The following is a 12,040-nucleotide window of genomic DNA, read 5'->3' as shown; positions in this document are numbered from 1 at the left end:
TTGACGTGTCTCGCTTAAATTCCCGGAGAAAAATGTTGCGATCAAAAGATAATAAGCCTTTAGGTGATTCGCAAACAAATTACTCAGAGAGAGAGAGAGAGAGAGAGAGAGAGAGAGAGAGAGAGAGAGAGAGAGAGAGAGAGAGAGAGAGAGATCTGTTTGCCGAGTTGTCTCTGCCTTAGACTTTAAATATATAGTTATTTTCCATCAAGAATTAGTTTGACCACGAGGATAAATGAATTCAGGATTTTAAAAGAATATACAATTCATTATGATGCTGTTCATGAAGTTTTATTTATAACATGAAAAAAAATGAAATAAGTCACAATTGTAATGTTGCAAAAGTTCGTTGCATATTTCATAGACCTACGATTACAAATGTCATAAAGAAGAGACCAGTAATAGTTACAAATGCTGATAGGGTTCAAAGAAGAATAAGAACATTCTTTAACTTAGCAACATATTGCCGTAATATCAGAGTTACAGAAATATCCCGCTGAATTAAGAAAATACAGGAAATTCATTAAATATATCAACGGCAGCAGTTGTTGTGAATTGGCTTCATGCAGTTAATAAAAGGCTGCCAATAGTACTTCCATAGGCTGTTGGCAGGTGTTACAACACGTTTTGAGTGACCTGATGTGCGAAGATTACATTTGGTGAAAAGTGCAATAACATGAGAGTACATTTTCTCAAATCTCCAGTGCAGTGATTATCGTTACTCGAAGTTCGAGTGTTTTAACTTAATAATTATTATTATTATTATTATTATTATTATTATTATTATTATTATTATTATTATTATTATTATTATTATTATTATTATTATTATTTTTCTTCAAAATGAACAAGCCAAAAGGGCAGTGGCTTTCAAAGCAAGTTTTCATAGAACTGAATGTTTGTCAGCGAAAACTAAGAGGAAAAATATTAAAAAAGTTTAACAAACATAAATGTCTCGATTATTTGTATTCACATAATTATCACCGTCAAGGAATGAAAAAAAAATAATTTTAATGTGACAGCTTATAAATAAAGCAGTACGTGCCAACTTCGCTAAATTCTTATTAATTCATAAGCTCAGTTTATGATAGGTTCACTTTTAGCTAGATTCATTTTTGGCTTCTGCCTAGATTCATTTTTGATAGTAAGTCTTGTTTTGGATACGATCATTTTCGACAGATGATGATGTAAAGTTCTAATATTTTCTTGCTAATCAGTCCAATGATGATCTCAGACGTCCTCGTGACGTTTGGGTATTCATTGCCCAAGGGATTAAAATGACAAAACTTTATTTTAATGTAACCATAGCACACTTGGATACTGGGCATATAGCGTGAGAGTCATTTACTCTTTCAGTTTGACGCTTTAGGAACCCTTATGATCATTAAAAAATAATATTAAGTATGCCTAGCTATATATAAAAGCATCGTGTTAGATTGTAATTGAATTTCAAGAGCTAGGTATCTCACTCTGTAATAAATGTGACCTAAAATGTATAATTTTTGCATAAATTCTGTCATAAAAATCCTCATTGCCATTAGGAAGTGCGAATATAAAGCCATGTTTTATCAGTAAGAGTTAGATGCATAATTGAATCAGTATGAATTTGTAAAGTAATTTTCTCCATGAAGCAACATCCAGGTGTTATCTAGTTTTATTGCAAGTGAAAAAATATTAAAAAAGTAATCCATCTTAATCACAGTGTTCCTTGAAAGAGGGGCTCGAATAAGCGTTTTCTGTTAAACGTTTTCTGTAATTTTTATTGTATAAAAACGGTAACTTATCTATTAAAGGATAAACTAAGATAGAACCATAATGAATCAATATTGAAGCTATTGAATATAATTGTAAGAACACTGAATGAGTGATATTGTTCCTTAATATCAGTTTAGGAGATGAAAAAAGAATTTTTATTATATAAAGGAAGGCAAAAATTGTCAGTCAGCATCTTCCAAGCATTCATTAGACTCAGGGAAGAGTTTTGACGGCGTTTTGTTTCCAACAGCCTGGTTTCATGATGTAAACTACTCTGCAATAGTGCAGTAATATGGAGTCAATTGATCATTCATATTCTAGTAAAAGTGTAAACAGACTGCGACAGCTTTTTTTATTCATAATAATTTCGTTATTCTTCAGGGCAGCAGTGCTGATCCAAGGAAATGTATCATAGCCTGTTATTTGAGTTCTCCGGAACTATTTTGAAAATACCATTCAAAGGTAATGGTGTTGATAATGAGGCTGGTATTTGCTTCAGAGTATTATTTCAATTTGTAGGGTTTACACCTGTTTTCGAGTGAAAGTTTCAACTTTTGCCGGTTAAAATTCTTAGGTATATTTTTATTTTGCATATGAAGAAAAAAATACCGACTGGACTAGATTCTTTCTTTATTATTAAACGAAGACAAGTCATAAACCACAATTGAAGCATTATGAACGAAAGCCATTTAATTATTGATTATTGAGTTTAAAAGGCTGCCTTTAAGACGGTGACATGGACCATAAATAAGAAACAAGGCAAAGTCAAAATAGGAAGTCGAAACTGCTGTACAGGAAGTAAACTCTGCATCTGAAAGTTGTGTGAACTTGAATGGCATTTTTCGATGGTATTTATACGACTGTTAAATAAACGGTTGTTTATTTGTCGATCAGCGCCTCATGCAACATAATAGTTATGAAATGCAGTGCATGTGCTGCCCACCCTCGCAGCAGAGCATTTGCTTTGAAGATATGCCAGTGTATTGCCAGGCACCGCCACAGACTTCGTAGTAGCCATAAACCTGCAATGAATAAAATCGTAAGTCTCATATATAACTTGACTCAGGCTTCCTAATATGATGCCACATTTCAGGCACAGCACTGTCAAATGCTTTGGAAACGTGATAGTTAGGAAGAACAGGAAGCAAAGAACGCTATGGTACCTTGAGGACAGAGAGACGGAAGAAAGTTCGTGTTACAGCAGAAGTTCAGCAATATATTGGACAGGGACCAATTTTTCTATGACAAAGACAAAATAATGACACCAGGTTTCCTCTGCATACAGGAAAATGAATGCCGGATGGATCTAACCCACTGATTTGACAGGTGAGGTGAAGGACTGATCAAACAAAGAAACAGGATATTACAAAAGATTGACATGCTTACACTACTAAATTCCTCACCCTAGAGCCAAGAGCATAGAACTGTTCAGTATTTTGGTTGGCGAAGAAGTGACACATGTTAGGAATCAAGGACTATAGCTAGAGGAAATAAGCGAAATAAAAGAGGTGAATTAATAAAAATAAATTTAAAAACAATCAAGGGTATTGGAAACATGTTTAACAACAACGAGAGGCAAACGAAAAGTGATGGAAAACTGGGTAAATTAAGCAAGTTAAGAGGAATGATGATACCCCTTCCACCTGAGTGGAGGGAATGATAATCATAGCCTTTACGATGCCAGATTACAAAATATCAATCAACCAAAACACACAGTGTGGTGTACGTTGCTCTAAGGTCTGATCATAACCAGTATATCTTGAGGAGGGAGCTCATAACAAGTTACTCTGGATGTGATGTTTTTTTATTCTTGATCCTTTTGTTTATTGTTAAGAAGGGTTTTTACATGTTAACTCTTTCGTTATCTTTATCAAATTTTAAGAAGACGAAGAAAAAAAAGAATTTAGCTGACAGGTAAAGGAAAGCTACATTGTGAATTTTTTTTTACTAAGTTAACAAATCTTCGCTGTTAATTGTCTCCCAGCGAAAAAATGAAAGGATGTAATCTAGAACTGGAAAAGGTTAAGAAAATAAAAGGTTTTTGAATGATGATTTCGAAAAAAATAGAACTTAAAAAATAGACGGAAGAGAAAGAAAATAAAAGAAGAATAAACAGCCATAAGAGAACCGATTCCCTTGGCGATACATACGTAGTGATTATGCACGGAGTGATGGAAGAGACCAACCAAGGAATCGCAGATATGCTGTCCAACGGACACTCCGTCCTCGCCCATATACCACAAGTCTCCACCGTTACTGACTGCGTTTAACTAAAAAAAAAAAAAAAAAAAGTAGGGCAGTTAAATCCGTTTACGAGTTTGTGGAATGAAAAGGGAGACGTGATTGTGGACAATATTCTTGAAAAGTCAAGTTGATAACCATTCTGTACAAATGATCCAGGTTACTTATTGATTTCCTTCCATTCATTTCGACTGATGGTCTTACTCGTTCACTTTCGCAGGAAAAAAAAAAAAAAAAAAAGATGAAGGCGATCGGAACTCACCTGTTCGACACAGGAATTCTTGCACTGTTGTGTCTCGTCTTCGCAGGAGTCGATGGTGATCTCCTCTCCCTCCCACACCATTTCCTGGGCAAATTCGAACGTGGCGAAAACTGCGCAGCGACACCATGTTTCCGACTGCGCCCTGAAAAAAACAGTGCTTTTTCTTTCTGTCGCTAGATGGGGACACTGACCGTTTCGATTGCTGGATTCTCGTACTGACTGATTTTCATAAGCCTATATCCTAGGGATGCCTGTATTCAGGAGCAAAACTTCTTAAAAATAATTAAAATTTGTTTTTACGAAGCATTGCCAATGGACTACTTTAGGTCTTGAAGGAAGGAATGCTTGAAAAAAAAGTAAAAATGAGGTATTTTGATTATCTATTACACTGGCTTGTTAAAAACGACGGAAATATTTAAGTAACTGCAGTTGCATCGTACTTATATCAGATACATTACGTTGCTCGAAATTTTGTTGTTTAATTTTTTAAGCTAAACGTCCACTTCATTGATAGAAAATTATTATTGTTAACCCCAGAATATAAATATGAGAGTGCATTGAGTTGTATATAGTGGTTTTATTTCAAAATGAACTTTTAAACAAGTTTCCACTAAATAGAACGGAAAATATCTTAAAACGAAAACAAGAAGAAAATAGCATATAACTAACAACAACACAGGAACAGCAGCATAAATCAGAGAGGTAAATTACTGGTAAATGGCGCCTTAATTAAAGTGGTTAATGCAGCCTCTTTCATTTCACTGATAGACTCCAGGAGGTTGCAGGCATCCATACGGGTGAACAGTATTTCGTCATATTTATGTATCGAGTTATTGATGCGGGCATATGATTTTCGTGAGGTATAAAGGAAAGTTGACGTTTGATTTTTGTAGACCACAGAAACTTTAGTCTGTTACAGTGAAGCTTCTTGAGGTATCGACGAGAATCGGAGAGTGGTATTATGCAGAGTATTCGTAGCGGTTGTTGTCATGGCAACATCTAATTCATTTACTCAACACTCGTCGTCATAGTAACACCAAGACAGTTTGAGCCACGGTGAACTATACTGTTCAAATAATGCCGTGAATTACGTCTGTAAATAATTCTATGCACTACCTTTTTTTTTTTTTTTTTTTTTTTTTTAAATTACAGGGAGGTAGAACGGACATCCATATGTCTTCTATATCCAAAAAAAGTGAAAGTGGAAATAGGGACAAGAAGAGCATTACAAAGCTTGAGAGTAGAAGAAATAAAGCCAATGACCAATGAAAAATATACCCATGCTTCATTATTCTTTTGATCATGTTATTATTTATAATAATCTTTATCTCGTACGTCAAGCCATTTTTCCCTTTGTTTGGGCCTTTACCCTTAAAAGAGGCGAAAATTCCGGCGAAACTGAAAGATTTGGAAGCGTTGAAGAATTTGTCCAGCACGTTATGTAAGCTACTCACGAAGGCAAGAGCCCGTGCTGAATCCAGCTGAACCTCAGAGCAACAGTGTTTACCTCACTGCAGCAACAGCAACGAGGAGGAGAAGCAACACCTTCATGGCTGACATTCGACGACAAGATGGAGCAGCGCCATCATTTTGCCTTCTTTATAAGAGAAAGGTGTTCCATAGGCTCTGAATTACATAAAGTTCCTTCTTAAATTGAAACGAAACGACTTCGTAGCAGAGATGATAAAGGAGGACCCATGTGAACGCATGAAACGGCGTAGACAAAGATTGTTTCGTAACGACAAGTGAAAGTAGATTACGAAACTTTTATGTTAATCTAACCGAAACTAAATCGTTACTGAATCACTCCAATGACGCAATAAAACCCATCTGCTGTAAGACGGACTTCTAAATTTTTTTTATTCGAAATACTTCTTTGGAGAAGATTGACAGCCGAGACAAAAGTTATTTACTGTATATTACCTTTTTAATTATTTGTTAGTAGGTTTTGTAAAGAAGCAATCTGCAAAACAACTGAAAACGTTTCAATGATTTTCCAATTATTATATGATTTTCCAGAATTTCTTGCATATTTGTGGTTCTTTTTAGTTTTCCGTAAAAGAAAACTATTGTGCCAATTTCGTCTGTCCGTCCGCACTTTATTCTGTCGGCACTTTTTTCTGTCCGCACTTTTTCTGTCCGCCCTCAGATCTTAAAAACGACTGAGGCTAGAGGGCTGCAAATTGGTATGTTGATCATCCACCCTATAATCATGAAGCATACCAAATTGCGGCCCTCTAGCTTCAGTAGTTTTTATTTGATTTAAGGTTAAATTTAGCCATAATCGTGCTTCTGGCAACGATATAGGAAAGGCCACCACCGGGCCGTGGTTAAAGGTTCATGGGTGGCGGCTCATACAGCATTATACCGAGACCACCGAAAGATAGATCTATTTTCGGTGGCCTTGATCATACGCTGTAGCGGCTGTATAGAAAACTCGATTGCGCCGAAGAAATTTCGGCGCATTTTTTACTTGTTTAGTTTTCTGTAAAAGAAAACTATTGTGGCGGCTTTGTCTGTCCGTCCGCACTTTTTCTGTCCGCCCCCAGATCTTAAAAACTACCGAGGCTAGAGGGCTGCAAATTGGTATGTTGATCATTCACCCTCCAGTCATCAAATATACCAAATTACGGCCCTTTAGCCTCAGTAGTGTTTATTTTACTTAAGGTTAAAGTTAGCCATAATCGTGCATCTGGCAACGATATAGGAAAGGCCACCACCGGGCCGTGGTTAAAGTTTCATGGGTGGCGGCTCATACAGCATTATACCGAGACCACCGAAAGATAGATCTATTTTCGGTGGCCTTGATTGTATGATGTACAGAAAACTCGATTGCGTCGAAGAAACTTCGGCGCATTTTTTACTTGTTTTTATTATTTTCGAGTGTAAATTCTCATGTATCATAGAAAGGAGCAGGTGTTTGAGAACATCTGCGAAAATAATCAGTGTTCACATTTTCACCATTTAAATTTTTAATATTTTAAAATAATCATGATCTGGATTATTTCATAAAATTTCTTACGCGTTGGAGTAAGTAGTATGAAACGAAATAACCAAATGTGTACCGTTTGATAGATTACAGAAAATCTGAAGTTGAACATTTTAAGATAATGTTTATAGAAGTATTCAATGAAAGAAGATGATTTCACTATTTACTCTAATATCACTCAATACTCAATTTTAGACAAAAAAAAGTATGTACAAAGGTAGCGTCTTTATAAATTTTATTGCACACCTTTTGATAGTGGTATTTGTAAAGATTCTTTTTTGATGAGTTTTATGGTATGTAGCCTAACCTAGAAGGGGAAACATTCTTACGGGAGTTTTATCTTAATCTTTTTATGGCCTATAAATAAGACTAGAAATTACATAATTAATTGCGGCTGTTGTTACCTTTTATTTGTAACAAAAGGCATTATTCAAATTCTTTAATACTATTGTCATTTATAAACTGAAAAGAATAAATTTTTATGGTGTAATGACAGAGACGGGCAAGGCTGGCCAAATCAAGTCCGGTTTTGGGTGACAATTGTATGTAAATGGACTTTCCCTTTGAAAAGAGGCAGGTAATAGGGTTCAGACATACCGGTTGACCCATGAGTTTACCTCTGAGTTTGGATTTAATGCATAATTGCCACAAAAATACATCTGGTTGACCGGTAGTTAATTACTCCACATTAAGAGCCTGTTTTAAGGTACTGTCTGGGTTCATAAAGAATTACGTGGTTTACCAACACCAAAGCCCTCTCCGACCCTCTGTCTCTACAGAAGTCGGTCTTGGGTATTCTATTTCTAATCAAAATGGCGAGGGTAACTTTGAGATTACAAACACCGGCAACTTGCGACACTACGGATGACCTGGATTGTATAATGAAATGCCTTGTGTCCTTTCGTTGCCATAGCTATCAAGTCCCACGGGAAAAACAGCAATAGTATTTCTCAGCCACAACTGACTTGGTCACGTTACTTCTCTTTGTATTACGTAACGGCCATACGCAATCTATCTAACAAACTTTGCTGAACCTTGTAAAATATTCTTACATTGTTAGGTAACCGGGCCTCGTCGTGGCCCATCACTGATTACAACAGTATCCTATATCAGCCTCCCGATTCTGAGGGCGGCATTTAGCGAAGTAGTTTAGTGTCATGTAAAATTAACACGAGGCTGGTTGTTGAATAGAATCCTAAAAACTCAGTTCTGATCAGTGATGCCAAACGACACGAAAGGAGTGTCTTTTTTCCTCCTTTACACGTCTTGCTTCTTCTTCTTCTTCTTCTTCTTCTTCTTCTTCTTCTTCTTCTTCTTCTTCTTCTTCTTCTTCTTCTGTAGAGCTCGAGTTGTTAGTACAGGGTTCACCCTTCTCGACGACCTCGGCGTTTAAAGACCATTTTTAAAACGTGTGAAAGCTATCGTCTTACAGTCTGAGTGGGACAACTCAAAACACTCAGCCCAGTTAGTCAGCAAAGAAACTTTCTTAAATATCTTGAGCTTTTTCTACATTTCCCGCCCGAGAATATTTATACGTATATATTACTCTGCGTGTGTTATAGAGGGAAAGACAGGTAGATTTAAATGTCTGAATATTCTGTCCTAAAAACATGAATAACATTTTAAATAAGCTTTGTCTTTGGTGGACCAGTGTAAAATGCTCTATCTTTTGACTCTGTACATTTGCTATTCCTCCTTCGTTGGCTAATGCTGGAAAAATGTTAACCAACCATGAGTGACGTAACTGGCCGTTAGGGTCAAAACAGTTTTTAACAATATTCCTTTTCCTGATACCTGTTATCTTCAGCCACGCCTCATTAAACTCGCGTTTTGTTCAAGGGGCGTATAAAAGATCCTAGACGGACTCGACTTTTACCATCAGTTTTTAGGATGCCTTAATTCTTTTACGAAATCTCAGGGTATTTCATCTGTTTCGATATAAAAAAAAAAGAATTTTTTTTCAAGGTGTAGATTGTCATGCAATGCTGTGTCTGTTACTCCCAAATGGTCATTTCATTTCTGATTTTGAAGGAAGAATACCTAAAGAAAGTGATTAGGTGCATGATTAGGTCCATACGTCCCTGTTCCATGATTCTATTTGCATAAGACACTGTACTTGACAATTCTGTATTTACGACACAACTGTAGGTGAATTTTACCTGAGAGCTCTTTTTCTCAACGATTAAGAAATGTATCAACAAATTCTGCCAGAAAATTAGGTTTTAACTGTAATATTTCTTATACTTATAGAAATGATGGTATTAATGACAAATCCTAGATATGTTGTGCTCGATTGTTGATATACCCAAGGGATTAGCGGAACGTTTGGTTTTGGGCTAATGACGGTTTTTTTGGGCTGGAAGATCGTAATGACTCCCTTCGAGTTGGTTTTTTTTTTTTTTGCTACGGTAAATTCGAGATTTACGCAGTTATACAAAAAAAGACAATGGACTTTCCAAAACGTGTAACAGCCAAGCACACAAACAAGCATAGTAAAAAGTAGTATACTTTTTACTATGGTAGGTAAAATTCGAACCTCTGTACAAAGGTAACATAGCTCTCCAAATTATTTTGACTACTCTACCTCACTTCCCTTTCTCTGTTCACGTTCTTGCTTGTAAGATTTTAGAAGAGATTCAGGATTTCATGCATGATATCACCCTGGCTTCATGAAGGGAAAGTGCTGAACGCTTATCATGAGCCCGCACCCTGCATTAGGTTTAGGTAATTCACGCATAAAGGATATGAAGCAAAACCTGTCTTGCGTAAGTTATTTATTCTCTTATTCTCAGATAATGCCACACATGAAAGTCACATTTTGTTGATGGATATTAAATCAAACCTAGATCCTCAGACATCTTAGAATATCTTCAGAAGGGGACTTTGTGGCAGAATAGGACTGACCCATTCTCCATAAGAGCTCTCTTGATCTCAGAGTTTCTCCCAGCCAAGTTCTCTGAGAATTAGCGACACGTGATCTTCAGGTCGCCTCTCGTCTTTAGACTTGACTAATTGATGCAGTGTTGTTGCAGTCCGTCGTCGCAGCAGAGCATTCCCTGGGAGGAAATGCCTGTGTACTCCCAAGGACCACCGCATACCTCGTAATATCCGTACACCTGGAATGCAGTAAGCATTATGGCATTATGCATCGCTTAAATGAAGATGAAAGAGTATCATCATCAGAGGTGTATTGAAACAACAGAAGGCGTCAGATATTGCCTTTAAAAGGATATACAACACAAAATTTTTATGTCAGTGTCAAATGATGTACCTGCCATGGTAGAAGATAATGCATGATTGTATTTTGTTCTACTCTAAGTCAATATTTCCTTAACGTTTCTGCTAGTTTATATATAACATGTATATATATATATATATATATATATACTGTATATATATATATATATATATATATATATATATATATATATATATATATATATATATATATATATATATATATATATATATATATATATATATATGAAGTCATAAAATCACAAATACTCTTTAACATCGATTTCCCTTTACCTTGAAACAGCTTGCACCAAAAACCGAATGGATGATTCTGTTTCCTTTGTATGAAATCCTAGATTCATAGGTCCGAATCTAGCCTAGGGCAGATACACATATATAGTTCCCTTTAGGAGTAAGTTATTTCCAAGGTAAAGTGAATTCGATATTTACGAGTATTTGCCGCTTCATATGAATAAGACTTAAACGCTTACGTAGTGGTTGTGGACGAAATCATGCTTGAGGCCGCTCAGAGTCTCGCAAATAGCCTGTCCAACGGTTTTGTTCTGGGGTGTCATGGCCCACAGATCTCCGTAGTGGCTGTATTTATTCATCTGAGAAAAAAAGAAACAAAAGACTACATTGTATGCAAAAATACATGTGCTGTGGATATAAATATGTACCAGGATACATGAGAGAGAGAGAGAGAGAGAGAGAGAGAGAGAGAGAGAGAGAGAGAGAGAGAGAGAACATCTTGCAGTACCTCCTTGGTGCAGGAATTCTTGCACTGTTTGTGGTCGTCGCAGGAATCGATGGTGACTTCTGGCATCTCGTAGACCATGGCTTCATCATCGTCAAAAGTGATGAAGGCGCCACAGCGACACCATGGCTCCTGTTGAGCGCTGAAATAAATTAATTGATAAATAAATAAATAAATAAAAGGTGGTGTTATATTTCATATGTGTGAAAAGAAAGGAAAGAGAAGATAGTCAATAAAAGCATGGTTGTACATTCTCATATTTATATATATATGCTATCATATACTCATATAAAATGAACAGGCCTTCATGTTATTAATATAATTTACCAAACAGCTGCAACCAAGGCAAGAAGGACAAATGCGAGCTTCATGGTGGTTCCCTGGCTGGTGAGGTTAGAGTGAGGATGGAAGCGTCTCTCTTCCCTTTTAAACTCATTTCCAGTCGACCTCTGATTACGAAAGACCAATTTCGTCAATACTGATCGCTGACATCACTAAAAGAAATAATCCGAACCGTGAGATTATGCCCCGGTGATATATTTTTTTTTGTCATCCATCGAACAACAACTGTTTCTAAATGACTTTGTTTATCTGATTTCATGGGAAAATGCCCTCGATGGTCATGTTACCTCACTGAAGGAATTCATGATGCCCCATAGCTGGGGGTTCAACATTTTAAGGAACTGTAGACATTACAATTCTCAAACGCTGATGGTGTATGATAAGATCACATACTTATAGTCTAAGAATTTAGTAAATGATCCACCCTTTAAATATCCTACAGGCATCCAGCAATCAT

At 36.3% G+C, this 12,040-nt stretch overlaps 1 protein-coding gene across 1 annotated transcript; it reads right to left on the bottom strand.

Moving 5' to 3' along the window:
* Positions 1-2,618: 2,618 nt before the first annotated feature.
* On the bottom strand, positions 2,619-11,638 carry LOC136845544 (uncharacterized). Its single transcript, XM_067115725.1, has 8 exons — positions 11,569-11,638; positions 11,245-11,383; positions 10,976-11,095; positions 10,257-10,363; positions 5,713-5,769; positions 4,259-4,400; positions 3,906-4,025; positions 2,619-2,777 (listed from the first exon to the last, which is right to left on the bottom strand). Exons 1-8 carry the CDS (start codon positions 11,610-11,612, stop codon positions 2,670-2,672), a joined length of 837 nt encoding a protein of 278 aa, XP_066971826.1. The 5' UTR covers positions 11,613-11,638; the 3' UTR covers positions 2,619-2,669.
* Positions 11,639-12,040: the final 402 nt, after the last annotated feature.

Source organism: Macrobrachium rosenbergii, chromosome 14 (genome assembly GCF_040412425.1).
Source record: "Macrobrachium rosenbergii isolate ZJJX-2024 chromosome 14, ASM4041242v1, whole genome shotgun sequence".
NCBI lineage: Eukaryota > Metazoa > Arthropoda > Malacostraca > Decapoda > Palaemonidae > Macrobrachium > Macrobrachium rosenbergii.
The sequence above is the reverse complement of the archived record's forward strand: the minus strand, read 5'-3'. Positions and strand labels throughout refer to the sequence as shown.